At 32.7% G+C, this 19,973-nt stretch overlaps 2 protein-coding genes across 2 annotated transcripts; one reads left to right on the top strand and one right to left on the bottom strand.

Moving 5' to 3' along the window:
- Nucleotides 1-183: 183 nt before the first annotated feature.
- On the top strand, nucleotides 184-771 carry LOC129801373 (U6 snRNA-associated Sm-like protein LSm2). Its single transcript, XM_055846326.1, has 3 exons — nucleotides 184-255; nucleotides 319-386; nucleotides 456-771. Exons 1-3 carry the CDS (start codon nucleotides 253-255, stop codon nucleotides 670-672), a joined length of 288 nt encoding a protein of 95 aa, XP_055702301.1. The 5' UTR covers nucleotides 184-252; the 3' UTR covers nucleotides 673-771.
- On the bottom strand, nucleotides 699-18,449 carry LOC129801364 (LIM homeobox transcription factor 1-beta). Its single transcript, XM_055846309.1, has 4 exons — nucleotides 17,783-18,449; nucleotides 5,399-5,594; nucleotides 4,731-5,338; nucleotides 699-1,325 (listed from the first exon to the last, which is right to left on the bottom strand). Exons 1-4 carry the CDS (start codon nucleotides 17,871-17,873, stop codon nucleotides 1,087-1,089), a joined length of 1,134 nt encoding a protein of 377 aa, XP_055702284.1. The 5' UTR covers nucleotides 17,874-18,449; the 3' UTR covers nucleotides 699-1,086.
- Nucleotides 18,450-19,973: the final 1,524 nt, after the last annotated feature.

Genomic DNA, 19,973 nt, shown 5'->3' on the forward strand with positions numbered 1-19,973 from the left:
GAGATGCAAGACTACTAAATGAAACTCAAAATGTTATATTGAGATGTTTAAAATAAGTAGAAATCTTTTAAAAATCTTCAAGGAAAATATTTTTTATCGTTGATATATTTTAATTTCAAAAAATGGTTTTCTTTTAAATTCAAATATTTTGGGTGGGATTCAAAAGAGCGCGAACAATGAATTAAGTGTAACTTCACACTGTCGCTCAACTCCCAAAAGTATAAACACAAAAGTTTGCATTCAATGTGAAAAATGGTAATTTCTATTGAAGAATCAAATTTAAAGCAGTAAATTAACTTTGTTGATATTCTCTTGTAGCTATTCTACTCATTCTTCAAGTCACTTGTCGGAAAGGACGTGGTTGTGGAGTTGAAAAACGATTTATGGTGAGTTAACCTCAAAAAAGTTGTCCGGGAATATCTTGACGCTGATGAAATATTTTTTGGTGCTTCTAGCATATGTGGTACCCTTCATTCGGTGGATCAATACCTCAATATCAAGCTTACAGATATTAGTGTAACAGACCCGGACAAATATCCCCATATGCTCTCTGTGAAAAACTGCTTCATCCGAGGCTCAGTAGTCCGGTACGTTCAGCTGCCCAGTGACGAAGTGGACACACAATTGCTTCAGGACGCCGCCCGGAAAGAAGCTGTGGTCAGCACAAGGTAGAAAGGCGGGGTGATAAAAAAGGAAAGTCTGGCATTTTTATACATATATAATTCATCTTCTAGAATATATATTACAATTTCAATTGCTTTTCTCAACATACTCCAAATGATTTTTTATTTGATTTCGTTACATAAAATTAAATCTGCTGCGAAAATTACACAAATCTCTCCCTGGTTGAGAGAGAGCTTTGCAGTTCTCTATAATGACTAGGTATCATCACAATTATTTCAATTAAATACACTTATTCTTGAGATATTTTTGCTTCTCCGGAGGGGGAAATTATATGCCCTATTAGTAACAAGGTGACTGCAGTCCATCCAAGTCTGTCCAAGATTTCAGGGAAAGGTGAAAAGCTTCTGTTTTTTTTTCTTATAAAAGTAGTAAATTTTCCCCGTTCTTGCTTTACTCTGTGTCTCATTGGTCGGAGCTGAAGTAGGAGTTTTGCATGAGATACAGCTTATCGATGGGGTTTATCACGCCCGCTGTGAGGGACACTAAACTCTCATGGCCTCCACTCTGACCATGGCCCGTCTGAAGGTCTAGATTTTGCAGGGATAGCGTGTCGGATGTACCTTCGTCTAAATGATCGAAGCTGCTGCCGTCCAGAGATACATCTGAGCTGCAGAAACTGTCCCCGGAATTTCCAGGATAATCTACAAAAGACAAAAATTTCGATTTAGTTAACCCATTCAGTCAATGTACCAGAAATACTTGAGATAGAATGTTCATATTTTGGGATTAGTTTCCTACAGATTAATAGATGAATTTTTTGAAAAGAAAAAAATTTATCTTATGGGGGCGCAGGGAGCCCCTGTCAAACACACGTCTTAACGGTCGCTCAATTTAAATCTTGTGCTTTAATTGATTATAGCTGTAGCACACCTTTTTGGTCAGGAAAATTTCATGAAGTCGAAATTCGAATCACTTTCTTTCTCACACATTTTGCATATGACTATCTCATTCTTTCGCACTCTTCTTCTTCTTTTGAACATCACACCAAATTCAATTTAGCTCAATCGAATTTGGAGAGCGAAAGAATGAGACAGACATACGCAAAACGTGTAAGAAAGAAAGGGATTCAAATTTCGTCTTCGTGAAATTTTCCTGATCTATCTGTGTGCCGAAGTCATTACAAACTCTATTGTTTTAGAATTTAGATAGAGTAACTATCCGATAAAACAAATTGGCAACTAGAATTCAAATCAGGAAAGAGGGGATGAAGGCCAATTTTAACAAATTCAACGGAATGTCGAATTTTCCGTCCGCCATTTTGAGCAAAAATTTTGCATGACCTTCCGCGAAGCAAGAAAACAATAACAAAATGTATTTTCATCTCTGTCGGACCAATTTTCCCAAGTAATTGAAGAACTAAAGTTACCAAAAATCCATTCCCGACAGCAATTCGGATAAAAGTTGCCCAGGAATAAATTATCTAAAATCACTCAATTTGCGTATAATGTATAATACCATGGTAAGGAATGGGTTAAGTGTATCGAGTTCGTAAGAAAGGTTTAGGTAATAAGTGAAATTGGTTGTGATTCTTTCATAATTTTAATTTATTATTACTGCTAGAACTCTAAGAGAGAGCAGTTATATAATTGACTTTTTTCAATTTATCACCGTTCTGGAGCTCAAACTGCATAAACGATAAAAGATATCAACTTCCGTTGCAAGTTTACTGTCGGTAAATTTGTAACCCAACTAGAAGCCAAAAGGTAAGAGATACAAGCTTTCGGTTTTCGGTGACCCCCCTTAAGATGTTAAGATGACCCAAAGATCATTAGTATGATTTTTATTTCTCTCACACTCCCAGCCCCTCCAAAACCATGTTTTTTTTTGGTTTATTTCGAAAACGGCGCCTAAGATCCTTGACAGGCCTGAGGATTAGCCGGGAGACGGCTTAACGTAAATTATATTCGACATAGTTGTTAAACTTCATTTATATCATTTTCCACTTAAGTCGTCTCTCGGCTTAAGTCGTAAGTGTGTCTAGGGCAAAGGGTAAGATGGGGTATAGTAGACTCTAGCTAATTCAGCTCTTTTAAGATCGGACTACTTTTTAATTCGGTCATCAGTTAAATTTGAAAATAAAAGTTTATTGACATTTTCTAAGTTTTCGAATGAAGCAAATATGCTCAAATTTGCCATGATTTGCCTTAGTTATAATGTGATTTTGTATTATTAAGAAGTTTTAATGCAATTTAAAATGTGAGTATATAAACCTAATATCAGCAAGCAAAAGAACAGAAAATCGTTGCATTTCAAATAATTTGACGCCCGAATTTCTCTCTAATTCGGGTGACATTTCAGTCCCAAATGCTCGAATTTGAAACAGTCTACTGTAATTTGGAACCATGTCTAATTAGGAACTTTGAGATTTTCTAAGAATTCTATATGGCGAAAGGAAAAAAAAACGAAGAAGTTACTTTCGAATGTAAAGTCTTGTACAGTAGAACCCCGCTATAGGCCATCGCTCTATAGTCCACAATTTATCGACCGTTGATTTCAAAACACTGATTTCAAGTTAGGTTATGTTTTTTAGTACACGACATGCAATGTTGTCATAATTATTTTAATATTTTTGGCAAACTTTATTGAGTAGTTGTGATAATTGTGATCCATAATGAAAAAAGCGAAGACAAGTACCACAATCGCAAAGAAAGTGGAATTCTTCGAGCAATTTCAATACTAAAAGTCGTTGATAATTTTAAAAAATTATATGGACTATAGTGCGAGCGACCCAAGTGTCAAATCTGGAACCAAATATGGCCTATAGCGCGGCTCTACTGTAGTTCTTCGTCTTCTTCGTGGTTTCCTTTTTTTTCTTTGACCATTTCAAACAGTGAGAAAAACCCAAAATTCTAATATAGACATAATTCCAAATTACCCCATCTTACCCTACGAAATCTTTTATTTTTGAAAATATTTTAGCGGTCATCCAAGGGACAATTTGTACAATAATAACTATGATCTAAAAAAATCGCCATCTTGAATTTTCAAAGGTCAAAGTTTAATCACTCCAAGGGGCCTATTTTTTCAACCGATTTGGTTAATTTTGGATTTTTTAGAAAGGTCTTGAAATCAGTAATGAATCGGTTAAATATGTGTAAATGACTTATAGTTTTCGTATTTTCATTTTTTGTTTTCCGTATGCTTGTAATTCATTCCAAAATATTCTAGAAAGCTTATTTATTTACCAATTTTCGATTTTTAAACGCTGTTATTTATGAATCATTTTGTTCTCTAGTAAGATCAGTAAACACCAAAATACCATATTAACTCATAGAGAGCTCTATCTCGTGAGTTCGAGCATTTGGGAAAGCTAGGATACTTTATCATCTCTTTTTTTTTAACAAGATTTACCTATGCCATACTTTTCCCTTAGTTGCTTTATTGAGTAATGTAAAAGAGGTGAGAAAAAGAGAAAAATACCTCTAGATAATGTTCTTTTTTGTGGGGAGGGTCACCGATGACAGGAAGTTGATATCTCTTGTTCTTCGGACTCTAGTCAAATAACAAGTTGAAAAAAACGAATTGTAAATTTCTTTCCCTTTGGCTTACTAATGTACGTATTTAGTTGGCGATTGCGGAATGATACAAAATCCTGGAGATATCCTTGCACTGAGAGAATTCCGAAAAAGTTAAAATAACCTTCCGGAAATGTTAATGTTACCCTGCAGTATTGATCCGAAATCGGTGTAAATATTACCCTTTTTAGGTGTATTATGGGTTAAAGTTACCCTTTTTCATGTTGATTTTACCCTCAAAAGGTGTAAAATTGACATTTAAAAATGTTGATATATTTTTACACCCGAAAAGTATTAAAGTTATGACGAAAAAAAGTTAATCGTAGCCTCTTTTATTTTTCTCAGTGTGGAAGATATAGAATTTAAAAATTTCAACTTGCCACATTTTGCGCTAAGTTCCCCTTGACTAGTCAATCAAAATTGATCACATACCAAATTTATAATGAAAGGCTCATAGCCTCCAAAGTTTATTGGATTTTCCAAGAGTTTCAATCAAAATATTTATTTTAAAAACATTAATAAAATCCTTACCATCCGGAGAATAAGGAATATTAGGATTCAGAGGTTGACTGGCAGAACCGAATGAACTATCCATGCCGATATAGTGACCGTGATCGCTATTTGGTGATTCTTGCTTAATGCCCTTCTCCTCCTTTACAGCGTCATCCTTCTTATCTCCGTCTTGTTTCGCTTTTCGTTGAATCTTTTTCATTTTTGCTCTCTGATTTTGGAACCACACCTGAACTACTCGTACAGATAGGCCAGTATCCTTAGCTAGGGCCTCACGGACCTTACGACAGGGTTTAGGGGAGACCTCAAACGAGGCCTTAAATTGACGCCTCTGTGCAGACGTAAGAATCGTCCGTGGTCGCTTAGGACCTCTTCTTCCATCTCGAGGACGCACAGAGTCATCCAGGAGCATGTCGTCGTCATGCGGTGACATATAAAAGTCTTTCTCGTAATCCAAGCGACAGAATAATTGTCCAGCACGCACGAAGTAGTGCTCCCCTTTTTCAAGCTGCCGACAACAGATGCCACAGATGAAACAGGACAGGTGATAAACATAGTTCTGGACCCGCATCACCATATCATGTGGCAGGACACGTTCACTACATCTAGAACATTTTACGCTGAAGATTCTGCGGAAAATTGACATAGTTTCAGTATAGATTAACTTTTAGATGATTTAATATTTTTACCTATCATAATCTGCCTTGCAATAGAGTTTTGTGTTTCTGGAATAGCAGGAATGATTGAGAGGTACACCACAGACACAACAGGCTAGGCAGTGTTCGTGCCAACTCGCATCTGCAACTCTCATAAGGTATCTGTCGTGAATTTTCTGGCCACATCCCTCACAGATTTCGTAGTTTTTCTCGCATTTGATGCCGACTTCTGCAAAATAATACAACTTTAAGCAAACTAATAAAATTCTTATCAAACTGATAAATCCCCAACATTTGCCTAATCAAGAGAGATTTATTGAATACCACATGAATGGCTTTAATCTAATCAGGTACTTGATATTCAAAATTATTCAATTTTGTTTATTTGACAATATCGATAATTCAATAAAATCACAATACTTTTTCTGGCTTTTTTTCCTACGGAATATATATTTTTAGAAGGCACAAAATATGTCTATTTCTATAAAAACTAATGCATGGCTTCAATTGGTATTAAAAAATTTACATAATAGTTTATTTTTCAATTGTTATCATTAATAACACATTTTGAAGGGTTTCCAATAAAATTCCAATAAAAAAACTAAAATGCAGTAAAATTATTGTTCACGTAAGTTATTAAGCTTATTAAGTACCCTGGCTAATGGAGTCTATTAGTGAGATAATGCTCTCTCTTATTCTCAATTTAAATAAAATTGCGTAGGTTTACAGAAGTATTCTTTCGTCCTTTAATCATATACAAAAACTTTTTACAAACTTTTTCAAAAAGGTCCAGGTAAAATGTTCACTTGGACATTTTTACAAGGTTAAAATTCAACCACTCTAATCACCTCATCTCTTTTATCGATTTTATCAAATTTTAATTTTTTAAAGAGGTTTAGTAATTTTTAATGCGATTACATCGATATCAATCAGTTCAATTAGTAATGAATCGGTAAAGTACCAATAAATAATTGGTTTATTTTGTTCAAATACAAACAATGTTAGTTTTTTTTTTAGAAAGCTTTTCACCGGACCGGAGATATAGTTTTCCGATACAGATTAAAAAACGGAATGAACTTGAGTTATCAGGCAATTAGACATAGAGAGCCCAATCAGAAGTAGATTTTACTTCTCCAATAGTGTCTTGGATAAAAGGTAAATGGAACTCTATTTGCACAAAAAGTCGTTGATGTTCGAAGAATTCAAATTCAATTTCGAATTTTCATATTAAATATTCGAAAAAGTTGGGGAAAATTTATCAAATATTACACTAAAAAGTTGGCAAAAGAGTTACTCAGTGATTATGGAGTGATTAAATACTGGGACAAGAACAGTAAACGTCGTTGTTCTGTTTTTTCCTCACAAATGTGAAGACTGTCACATTTTGACACTTGAGCACTTCGAAATTCGAACAGGATGTAACTTCTGCCACCTTGCGAAAGTATTAAGAAGTAAGAAAGTCTTTTTTTGGATCTTCAAATAGATTTTCGAATTTTTCAAGATCTACTTCTGTACGGAAAGAGAAGCTCTTTAGAGCCCCTAATTTCGTCTACACGGCAATGTCAACTCTAACTCTGTTAAAAAAATCCTTAATTGAATTATACAGAATATCATGTCTTTATTATTTATGATGAGATTCTACTCAGTCTTTTCTTTTATAACAATATTTTTAATAATTTAATATTAATTCCAACAAACAGAAAACAGTTTCATTGAAAAGAGTTTCCATTTCCACACTGCACTGTGAGAAATCCGAAAAAGTTAAAATAACATTCCGGAAATGTTAATTTTACCCTGCAGTATTGACCCGAAATCGGTGTAAATATTATGCTTTTTAAGAGTATTAGGGGTTAAAGTTACCCGTTTTTCATGTTGATTTTACTCTTAAAAGGTGTAAAATTAACATTAAAAATGTTGATAATTTTTTACACCTAAAGTGTTAAAGTTATGACGAAAAAAAGTTAATCGCACCCCCGTTTTTTTTCAGTGGACTTCTTTCCTTCTTAAGGGGTTACGTGGGCCTCAAGGACTCGAAAAATCCGTATTTTCTCAATTTTTCTTTTCAATACTAATTTTTTATTTTAATTAATTTTCTTTCGGGATATAAAAGTACAACATTTAAACTATGTGGGATAAATGTCCTAATTCAAAACCATTTCCAGACGCTTTAACTTTGACAGAAGATTCAACACATTAAGTTCATATTTTTTCTGAAGAGAATTACATAAATTTGCTCCTTCACTCTTCTAGAATGTTACTGTTTAGTGAAAATTCTTTAGATATAATTTGAAAACTTCTTAAATACAAGAAAAATACGCGAGTGTAAAATGCTTCTATTCGAAACAAATTAATCCAAATGGAGACAAGGGAAAGTTTCTAATTGGAGACAAACAGTGTAAGTGAAACCGCGACGAAAGGCTTCCAAAACCTTGTTGAGTTGCTCCTGAGTACAGGATTTGTTCTTATTCCTGCTCTTTTCTCATTTCCCATTCGAGGACAATAAGAAAATCTCTCCAAAAAAATCATATTTCCGGGGTTTCCTATTGAAGCATTTTCAGACACTTCAGAAAAACCCTTTTTGTTCACGAAATAGATAATTAATTTAATTCATTTGAAAACTTCACATACTGATATCAATAAAGATTAGCATTTAATTTAACTAAAATTAGCCAGAAATATGACATATACCTTTTGGATATAATCTATATATTATATTATATATTATTATATTATATAATAATAATATATTATATATATTATTATTATTATTATGAAACTGTTGTATAGAAAATATATAAATATAGTAATTTAGTACTGTATTTATCGTGAGAACAATGACGTTTCCATTTGGAGTAGCGAAAAATTTCCATTTGGAGCAGGTTTTGTATTATCTTAATTTACCCATTTTCTAAAATTTCCATTTAAAAATATTAAAAATTCGCATACAAAAAAAATATATTTTTCGATTGACAAGATTTCGCAAAATAGATTCATCTGACGACAAAAACCTAAATATTTCCTGTAAGCTGATAAGTTAATCTACTTATAAATTGAACGATATATTTCTTTTTACATTTCTTTTTAAAATGAAATTTATATTTTGGGAGAATTTAGTATGAAAAAATACAATTTTCGGCGTGTTTTATGCCCAACGCACAATAACTTTTGTTTAGTAAACATATTTTTTGACATTTCAATGAGAGGGAGTGAAACCTAGATCTAGTCATCTCGCTCACTCTCATAGGAAATTTTGAAAACATGTTTATAAACAAAAGCAATTGTGCGTTGAACATTATACGCGACGTTTTGTCTTGTAAAATAAGTTGTGATCAAAATGAAAAAATCTTCCGTTCAAGTACGAGTTTAACGAGCTAATAGGAAATAAGTTTTTTGACGTTAGACAAATATGCTCTGTAAAATCTTTTCCTCCTAAAAGTATGATTTATTTAAAATTTGTAAAATTTTTTAATTGAAAATTTCAGAAAGTATAGTTTAAATGTTGCATTTTTATATGCTCAAGAGTTTGAATTAAATATATTTCGTGATTATGTTGTGAAAAGACTCCAAGGAAATATGTCTTTTAGTCTGTGTGATTTACGTAACTCCTTAACACTGTGCTAGGTCATTTGCTTTATATCCTTGTTTTCCAAGTGAGAGGATCCCTTCCTGAGAGCGAAAGTATCCTTCAGCGGTGGGGAGAATTGGACAAACGGTGACTCACCTGGAGACATTATGCCAACCAGAGTCCTGCCTTTAATATATTTCAAAAACTGCTCTAATGATTTATATTTAAGTTTCAAATATGATTACAAAACTATTTTAGGCGGACATCTTGTGCATTGATTTCCCCTATCCATTTCAAAAATCCATTTCATTGTCAAAATGACATTTTGACAATGTCAAATATTTTTGTATTTAAAATTGTTATACAGCCTTAACTACACGCTTTACTGTAAAAAGTCAAAGCATTCGAAATTTTCGGTTTTGGTTGAAATAGTTTTATGCTAGTTTATGAACCTATATTTAGACCGGTATTAAATGCGGAATGTACCATAGATACGAGTGACTTTGGACCCCTGCTTTTCGTAAGCTTTTCTTAAACTCTAGCACTCAAGGATGGTATGACGATCACCTTTAGGCGCTAGAGTTTACGAACAGTTTAAGAAAAGCAGGAGTGCAAGGTCACCCGCATCTACGGTATCGAAAAACCATACGAAAATGTTATTCACGGAGAGTTTTAATTATTGATTTCCATACATATCATGGAGTTGGGACGATTTGCGCTCTCTTTTCCTTTACATAATACCTCAAAATCGTTATTATAGGGGAGATCGGGGCAAAATTTGTCAAAACGAAAATTTCAATATTCACTATTTTCTAAAATAAAAGAGACTGAGGCTTGAAATTTTTATTATAAATAGCCTTCATAAACCTTCTTAAACTTACAAAGTTTCAAGGTATTCGAGATAGGATTATGTAAAATAAAAAGTAATGAAATTTTAAGCCTTATTTTTGGAATATTTGGCTTATAGAAAATATCAATACTGATTGGCTCAATTTAAGCACATTTCTCGTTAAGATAGAGAAAAATTATCTGCGACAAAGTTGTAGAGGAATAAATTTCCTATAAAAATATGTCTATTTGATATTTTTAACGTTTGCGAGCAGGGGCCTCTCGACATTTCATTTTTCCTTACGTTTTTGCATAGAGGCACTGATGACTATTGGCAAGTATTTTCCTAAAGAGAATTGGCTCATCAGTCTGATATATTTCGAAATCGTGCATTAAAAGCTATCTAAAAATACATATTTCATAATGTTCGCCAAAATTATACTAGAACTACGAGCAAATTTGTGCAATAGCTGCAAAATTTTTACAAGGAAAAGTGAAAAAGAGCTTCACATTTTTATTAGGCTTGATGGGCCCCTGTTTGCGAGAGTAAAACGTCACAAATTATCCGAAGACTGAAAAAATTTGCGCCAGCAATTTTGAGAATCTACAAAATCGACTTTTAGAAAATGATTTGAAAATCACATTTCTTTCGAGATAGAGGAAAATAGTCTTCTGCAATGTTGTAGAACAGTAAATTTCCTATAAGGATATGCTCATTATAAAACGTTTAAGTTTTCTCAGAATTAAATATGCGTTTTGACAAGTTTTGCCCCAGTTTCCTCTACTATCCTGAGCATGTACTTAGGAGGCAATTCAATTTTTATTGTTAAAAAATTGTTATTTGTGAAAGAAAAGAAAATCACCACTACTGTAATTAGTTACTGGAGCTTCTGCCCTTTATTTTTTTTTATTATGTTAAAAAGAAAAACAAAAAAAGAACGTCTAGGAATATCGTTCCTTTATTAGGAGTCACCGAAGATCGGAAGCTAATATCTCCTACCATTTAAGCTCTAGGATGGTGACAAGTTGAAGAAAGGTTTGTATAACTGCTATCTCTTTGAGTTCGAGCGGTTTCAGGAGTAAAAAAGCAAAGAGAAATTGTCCATCACTGAGAAAAAACGGGGGTGCGATTAACTTTTTTTCCTTATAAGTTTAACACATTTTAAGTGTAAAAATATATCAACATTTTTTAATGTTAATTTTACACCTTTTTAAGGATAAAATTGACATAAAAAAGTGTAACTTTTATTATATTTAACCCCTAATACACATAAAAAGCATAATATTAACACCGATGTCGGATCAATACTGCAGGGTAAAGTAAAAATTTCCGGAATGTTATTTTACCTTTTTCGGATTTCTCTCAGTGATAATACTTTATCATATAAGCTTTTAAAGTGATTCAAAGATAGGTGCAGTTACACAAGCTCCGTAGATTTTCGATAAAGTATATAACTTTGCTACCATTCCTCCTTCCAGGAATTACTTTCTTTGTTTTGAAGAAACAGGCGTAATGGTCGTTGGTATGTGTCCACTTCTCTTTAATGCTGTTGTGGAATTTTTATGTAAAATCCAAGTTAAAAAACTTCGCAAAATTATTTTTTAGTACTTTTAAACTTTTTATATATTAAAGTTTTTATATTTTTGTATTTTTAATTCTTGCAACAAAGTTTTCGTTGCAAAACTTCAGAAAAATTCAAGCGTAATTAAACACCTATTAATTTAATCGATATTCAGTGCAAGTGATGAGGAGCAATCGGCTGCATTTTCTTATACCAAGGAGCACTTCAAAGTTTGGAGATCAATTGGAGAAGCTCTTTAAAGCTCCACACTCTGAGACATTCTCGAAAATTGACTTCCTCTTCGATTAACGTAAACAATCCATTCACGAGGAAATAGTTTAGAGTGTAGAAAGAGCTTTTAGTGGTTTTCCTCGAGAATGTTTCGCACCTGCTAAGTATTGAGGTGTGAGAGAGAGACTTCAGCCAAAAATGGGTGGTCTGGCACAGAGAGGTCATTCCACACTAAAGCCACACACCCGAAATTGCAATCAAAAACCTCATATTTAATTTGGAACATGAATTAACAATAAAGCACAAAAAAAACATCCAAACAAATTCGCAGTGGAACGAACCCTGTTGGTATTTTGTGAGGGGTTGGGGCGTGAGAGTTTTTAATTAAAAAACAAGCCAACAGTAAACTGATTTAATTGTCCCATTGTATATGCAAAATGCTGGCTCTTTTTTTCCCGCACTCCGCCAAAATTGCAGAGATATTATCCAACCCTTTGGGATGCAACGTGAAAAAAAGTTGTATCTTTTTGTGCAGAAATAACAAATAACATCATAAAATTTCTTGTGTTTATTTTAATGGAGACTGTTGTTGCAATTTTCCAATACGATACCACTGTCCCTTAACATTTCTTCTCTAAACAATTTACAAGTCTGAATTCTTGAATTCCTTTTCATTGTATACCTACTCCAAATAAATCAATCAATTATTTCACATAATATATCATGCATTTGTGATTGAAAGAAGCCAATCATACAGAAGATTTTGTAGTATATTTCTGCACAAAGACTCTAAGGAAACTTGGCAGAAATTATTTTAGATTATAGAAACAGATTTTTTAAATAGTTCTTAAATAAGGTTTTATTGCTTGAGCTTTATTTTATGCCATTTATAATTTTCTATTCAAAAAGACCTTATTGTTTACCTTGGAGTCAACTTATGAATCACATTGGACAGATTCTTGTTTTTGATAGCTTTAGGTTTTTGAACATTTTATTGTTATTGGAAATTATGTCTGTGTGGTCAATATATGTATATTAGAGAGGTATGGTTTTATGCCCATTTAATGGTTTTGGTATTACGATTTATACAATGTGCTCTTATTGCATATTGCATCCACAATTGTTAAAATATATCTTGAAATTTGTGTGTTATTATAACATGAGTCCAATGGATTATATATTTTCTAGGTGCTTAAAATAGTGGAAAATTATTTAGTGTAATTGTCGAGTTAAACTTGTCTTATGAATTGCAACCTTCCAAATTCTCAGTAGTGGAAATGAGTCAAAGTTTTCAATAAATTTATTACTAGTTCTCTTAGTTAGTCCAAGTATTTTATTTAATTTATTTAATTTTAATGTTCATACTCTATACAAAGAGAGCAATATATGCAATTCCTTGATTTTGTAAGCCCTGAAAATTTTTCCTTTAATCCTTCGGGGACTTCGGGGATCTATTTCCCCAACATAACGGGAGTATGAATTTGTTTGGCAGGTCTTGTTTAGATATTCCGGCAATTTAGTTCTACAAATCTAAATTTTATCCATTGTAGATTTTTTCAAGTGCAAGGATCTCTTAAAGGCATATTGTATAAACAGTTTTTGGACACGCTGCAAATGGGTAATAAATTGAAAAAGTAATGTTGTATGTAAAGAAACATCTGTGATAATTCTTATTATCACAGAGCTTCATTACGATTCCTTGTGATTGGCCTGTAGATCTAGGAGAAATCGTTTCAAGCTTGAGTTTGTGGACTCATTAGGGGAGACTGGGGCAAAACTTGTCAAAACGCATATTTAATTCTTTCACGAGCTCTGAGAAAACTTAAACGTTTTATAATGAGAATATTCTTATAGGAAATTTACTGCTCTACAACATTGCAGAAGACTATTTTCGTCTATCTCGAAAGAAATGTGATTTTCGAATCATTTTCTAAAAGTCGATTTTGTAGAGATTCTCAAAATTGCTGGGACAATTTTTTTTCAGACAATTTTGGGACGTTTTACTCTCGTAAACATTAAAACTATCACATAGACATGTTTTTATAGGAAATTTGTTCCTCTACAACTTTGTCGAAGATAATTTTTCTCTATCTTAACGAGAAATATGCTTAAATTGAGCTAATCAGTATTGGTATTTTCTGTAAGCCAAATACAGTAGAGTCTCTCAAATTCGAACGACGACGTTTGGATTCAAAATGTCAATTGTGGGGTTATGTTAAAAAAATCGTATTCTGGATAAATGAAAATCATATTTATGTGCTTCTTCCTGATTGCTTACATACATTATGATCGTATAAAATGAAAAGGAAGAATGTTACCACTAAAAGACTTGTGAGAAAGTATAGTAATTTAATTCAAAGTACAATTAATCTCACATAAATTTCGTGAATTTTGAAAAAAATCGTTCGAATTTGGGAGGTGAGAAATGTCAAAAATACCCCCCGAGTGTTCGAATTTAGAAGACTCTACTGTATTCCAAAAATAGGGCTCAAAATTTCATTATTTTTTATTTTATATAATCCATCCTCGAATCCCTTAAAACTTTCTAAGTTTAAGAAGGTTCATGAAGGCTATCTATAATAAAAATTTCATGCCTCAGTCTCTTTTATTTTAGTAAATAGTGAATATTGAAATTTTCGTTTGACAAATTTTGCCCCAGTCTCCCCTATATTATTAATTATGTACAATATTTTCCTTTTTTATTTTTTGCGTTATTCTAGTATAGTCAGCACACATAACCGTTTCATATAGATTTCAAGTCAAGGATGCAAGAAAAAGTTTAGCTTCGAAGATTCTTTAAAAACCAAAAATGAACCCCTTTTATCTTGAAGCCATGCATCAAAAATTAATGATTCCAAATGGTTTTTAACTAATTTTGAATCCCAAAATTATTTTTCTATGCCTAATTCAATTCTTTTCCTAATATTATGAATAAGCTTTTAGGTAAACTAAATATTAAAAAAAAATAGCTGATTATTAAAGAGTTACAACTAAAGTGAAGCATAAAGAAAAACTTTGCAAAGTGTTTGAACGCGTAAATATGTTGCTTTTTTCCATGTGTTGATTCCCAAAAAACTTTATTAATTTTCTTTTCTTGTTAGAGCAATAGTCACGAATTCCAGCATTCCGCGAATCGAGAACACTTTACAATTCCTTAGTCTGTTTCTGTTTAAATTTAAACCTTTGAGAACTAAAATGGGACACTTGGTTACCCTATCAAAAAATATATATTTTTTTATAACAATCTAAAATTATTTTGTATTCTATAAATAATCAGAAAAAAAAATTTTTTGGGGACACCGAAGGCCCACTGGTCTTCAAAAGGGATTAAACATACATTGGAATAATTCCTCGACAATGTTACTAAATTAGATGCATTCATTAATTCTAAATCTATTTAAAATTTGAACATCCACATTAGGCCGTAATATATTTTTTACTCTTGAAAAAATGAGAGTACAGCTTTAAATTCATTAAAATATTGAAGGATTAGATTTTTTTGCTCTCTTTAAGGGGTTATGTGAATTTTGAAGACTAAAATAGCAGATTTTTTCTAATTTTAAACTGCTCGAACTCCATGAGAAAGCAGTTTCCACAATCCATTTTTATAAATTCTCACCATCCTAGATTCCAGACAGTGAGAGATATCGATTTCTAGACTTCGACAATCTTCCACAAGTCAACATTATCTAGCGAACCGACTTACCCAAAACACCCTCCACCCACCTATTTCATCCCTTCCAAAAACAAAGTTTTTTGACTTATTTCAAAATTGGCTTATAAGTGATTTCATTAATTTTCGGATATGTTTTGGAGGTAGTTCAGCTGAATATGTCGTCCTTCGAGACACCTTTCACCGAAAAATCTTCACTTGAATTATGCAAGGTCAGCCGGCCAAAAGGGCCTATTTTTCAACCGATTTGGTCAAATTTGCATTTTTTTTTGAACCGTTATGAAATTTCAAACCTGGCTGCATCAGTAGCAATCGGCAGTGAATCGTGCCTATTTTAGGCCTATTTAGGCCTATTTTAAAAATACGGTTTTTCGCGTTTTTTTGTCTTCTGACCAACTAAAATTCAAACGGTAAGAGATATCACCTTCCGGTCTTCGATATTCTCCTAAAATGATGTTATCTCATCGAATCTAATCTCTATTCCCTGCTCCCCTATATTCGTTTGCTATCCTTCTAAAGTAAGTTAAAAGTGAGGTTTTTCTAAATTTTCTCAAAATTGGCCCTAGCGATTTTGTTCATTTTTGAATGTTTTAGAATTAGTCCAGCTGAACCCTTCGTCTTTAGACACCTTTTATCGGTTAAACCGCCATCTTGAATACTTGAGTACTTGAGTACTTGAGTACTTGAGTACTTTCCCTTACTTACTTTTCCTTACTTGAGTACTTTCCCCTATATAGCGACAAAAATTTCTAAAAGTTATATGTCCTAGTCTTGGAGTAACTTGAAACTTTGAGAAAATGTTACAAAAAAAAAAGGAAAAAAAATATTTTTTGAGATTGCAAGAACTACGTAACCCTTAACCATCTGGTATACTTTAAAATTTTAATTGCTCACTAAAATTTTTATACGATTCACATTAACTGTCTTTAATGAGCGTTCAAATGGGTGATTTCTGTCTTTGAATCACTTGATTTTTAGAATTTAATCTATTTATCAATAAAAGGTAGTTTTGACCTGCGAAAATTGTTTTTTTTTTTAATAATGACCAGCGCTCAATAAAATTTGTTTTGTAAATATGTTTTTGACTTTTCTGTGAGAGTGAATGAAACCGAGATATAGTCATCTCGCTTATTCTCATAGAAAAATTTGAAAACATGTTTACTAACAAAAGTTACTGTGCGCTGGGCATAATCCTTACGTAAATATATTTTTACATTAACAACAAATAACAAGAATTCACAATTCACAATATTTTTAACATTATTGCTATAAATCAATTAAAAAACTATTGTTGCAGGTCAAGTGTTTATCAAAAAATAGGTCAAATCGTCAGTTAAATCAGCATTTGTCGTAACTTCATTTTTGCGATTTTAAGTGGCGTAATTTTGTTTATTTAAAGCACTTGAGAAATGGAAACTTTTATAAGCCCAATAAAAATTAATTTAAACAAAAATTGTCGTAAGTGCCCTTAATTAAGAAAAAAATATCAGAATTTGTCGTAACTTCCATTTTTGGGGAAGTTTAGTTTAGTTTAGTTTAGAATTTATGAAATGAAAGCTTTTAGGGACAGGGATAAAAGTTTAATTGACTAAATTAGTCAAATAAAGGCGCTTATTATCACTAGAATAAGTCAAATTGATATAATGCATTTTAGAAAATAGTTGTAACTTCGACGATTTCCATACATTGGAAGTTACGGTTTTATAAACGACGGAAGTTACGATAAAATCTTATTGTGTTTCATCGGACACATATGTCAATATCTTAGCTTTTAAATCATTTTATAAAGATTTTCTCGAGTTATTTTACAGTTTATTAGTGCCACTTTTATTATTTTGACTCAAAAGTATCGCATTCGAGACTAATTTTTAAGAAAAATAATGCTGAACTGAAAATTTCGTCTCCTGAAAAGTTGTCAAAAGGAAGTTACGACAAATGCTGATTTAACTGACGAAATACTAAATATTAAGTATAATTCAAAGACATAAATCATACATTTGAATAATCATTATAAACTATTAATAATAATTTCATTATAATTTTAATGAGCAAGTGGTAAAACCGAGTCCCAATATAAAAATATCTAAAACAAAGCTTATCAATCTTTAAATGAAAAAAATCAATAATTTTGTGTTTCTTGTTGCTCTTTTCTTTATTTTTTTTTTAAAATTATTATTATTCGGTTTTCGCATTATCAAATCTTTGTTTATAATGATGATAAAATACATCTTAAAATTCTATTATCGGCATGACCGGCATATACAACTTTTCGATTATTTTTTTTTAGTACTACTTTTAGTGCAATAGGTTTTGTGTTTATTATAGGCTTAATTTTTGATAAAACCTTGGAATTATGTCTGAATAAAAATTGAAGCGTAAATGAATAATTTTTCTTTTTTTTTAATTTGTGCGGCTATTCTTCTCACGAATCTAATCTTCAGTGTTCAATTTTGAAAAGTAAAATTTTTAAGAAAAACTAATCGTTGGATAGGTTTAAAAAGATGAGTATTTGCCGTTGGCTAGCGGCTAGCGGGTGCAGCATATGCTTCATGTCCTACCTGTTCGTCCATTGCAATCGAGGGAATTGGAGATAGGTTCATGATTTTGCATGATTCCCGCTGAATTCGGATTGGGGTAAAATTCCAACATAATCCTTTCTTGTTTAGCAGTCAATAATTAAGAATTTTCCTCATAAATGCAACACCTCAGTCAGCAACTCACTGTATCCATTGTTGCTTTCATCTCATTTTTAATCCTTATTGATTTACACAGAGTTTTACAACTGAATGAAGAGTCACAGAATTTACACAGTAGAATTCATGTAAAAAAAATTCCTGGATGAAATATTTTCACTTTTTTGATGGCATTTTACAATTTTTGTCACTTAATCCATGTGTTTTTCACTGCATTTCTCTCTGGCACTTCACTCACGTTCTTTAGCTGATTTTTTTCATGTGGTCTAAATTTTAAAAATTTCCGGAACTGTTTTGAGAAAAATCTTCGGTGATTTTTCAATGGGTTACGCGTGAATGGAAGAAGCGAAACAGATGGGTTTTTTGGTGACAGAAACACGTCTGATCCGTCGTATAGGCTAAGTGCATGTGATGATGGTGTCTGATGGAACTGAGGGAAAAGTGTGGACAAAATGTGTGACAATCTGAATGGGCGAGGGGTATGCTGAAGCCAGGGGCATATCCCCTATATTCCCGTCACCCAAAACATCGGCCAGATATTCGGGCTGACGGTGAGGTATAGCATGGGAACAAGTTGGTGAATGTATTGAATTTTTGGCAAGGAGAACAAGGTGGTGACACCCTCCGGAATACGCATGTACAATTTTTGATGTAGTGGCGAGGAAACGCCCTGATCTCTCGTCATTGGCTGCACTACAAGTCTTCGGGGACTCTTTTCTCCTCTTCTTCAGCTACGGGGAAAGTTTCACCAATACACTAAAATGCTCTCCACCATTGTCTCAGATACCAGTACTTTTCCCGATTCAGGGCTCGCCTGTCCCTACAACATGACATCCAAGTTCGATATTGAGCATGAAAATCACTGACGGAAAATGGATGGAATTTTGCTTTTCAGGGAGTGGGATTGAGAGGATAAAAGTGACACACACAACTTTTTTTTGTCACATAACTTCAATGCAAAAAGTTCTTTTTTGCAGCAAAGTTCAATGGCTCTTGAGCTTTCCATAGATAATGATTATGTTTAAAACTATCACTTACGACGAGCTGGGGAAAGCAAAGTTCCACAGGAAAACGTGATTGGAAGTTTTATTGGAAAGTTCTGAGCTAAGTTTGCAGCAAACTTACCAAGAGTAGCCTTATCAACATTGAAGACATTTCATGTCACCCAGTAATTTTCTGAGCTTTTAATTTTTGTGTAGTTGATACAATTATTAAGGTGAATACATATTTAGGGGAAAGGCTCATAATTTTGTCCAGTTTCTTATTTTGGGCACTTTGAGGATAAAATTGGACACTAAAAATAAATTGATTAAAATTATGGACTTTTATTTCAATATTTGATGAATAATGAATTCTATCTAAATATTTGTTCTTTTTGGAAGATTTTGACACTAAATACGTTTAGTTTTGAATATGATTTGAGTTGAAATTGCTTTGTTGAAAATTCAGTGTGAGCAATTGCTTACTAGAAATATGACAGAACTTCGTGTTTACTTCAGTCTTATTTAGATGTGGTGAAGTACTAAACAATGTTTCTTCGCTTTTTTTGAGTGATATTATTGAATATTCATTGAATATTGTGTTGATTCACGTTAGTGGTGATTTGTACATTTGACCTGAAGTGAGATTTGCCTTGTGAATTAGATTTTTCGTATGAAAAATGGGAAATTTTTTAAGACATTTACCAGTGAGGTGATATTCCTTATTTTGGACAGGTGTTTTTCTCACGAAATTTCGTGAAGTTTTAGCTTTTGTGATAACTAGGTTGGACAAGTGCCTGGAAAAACAAAGGAGCATCATCTCTATGAACGAGATGATGCGAGAACTGCCTTGAAAGGCTCCCGGAAAGGCCAGGTAATGAGCGAATCCGCACGTACTTGGAGTACCGAAGTCAACTCACTTTAATGAATGATATGGAAAGTTTCCGGGCTTCTTGTGACATTCTACGGTTCCCTTACATGAACAGGAAGAGGACTTGGTAAGATTGGTTCATGAAATTAAGAAACAATGGGCATCCTGTTGAGGCGGATTAGCTGTCCAAATTTACAGCCAAGTT

This window comes from Phlebotomus papatasi, chromosome 2 (genome assembly GCF_024763615.1).
Source record: "Phlebotomus papatasi isolate M1 chromosome 2, Ppap_2.1, whole genome shotgun sequence".
Lineage (NCBI taxonomy): Eukaryota > Metazoa > Arthropoda > Insecta > Diptera > Psychodidae > Phlebotomus > Phlebotomus papatasi.

Excerpts from the sequence above, each read along its gene's own strand:
- LOC129801373 (XM_055846326.1), top strand. Across the intron at positions 387-455 it reads GAGTTGAAAAACGATTTATG|CATATGTGGTACCCTTCATT; the intron begins GTGAGTTAACCT and ends TGGTGCTTCTAG.
- LOC129801364 (XM_055846309.1), bottom strand. The coding sequence starts at position 17,873 with ATGTTGGAATTTTACCCCAATCCGAATTCAGCGGGAATCATGCAAAAT. Across the intron at positions 5,595-17,782 it reads CGATTGCAATGGACGAACAG|AAGTCGGCATCAAATGCGAG; the intron begins GTAGGACATGAA and ends ATTATTTTGCAG. Across the intron at positions 5,339-5,398 it reads TGCAAGGCAGATTATGATAG|AATCTTCAGCGTAAAATGTT; the intron begins GTAAAAATATTA and ends AATTTTCCGCAG.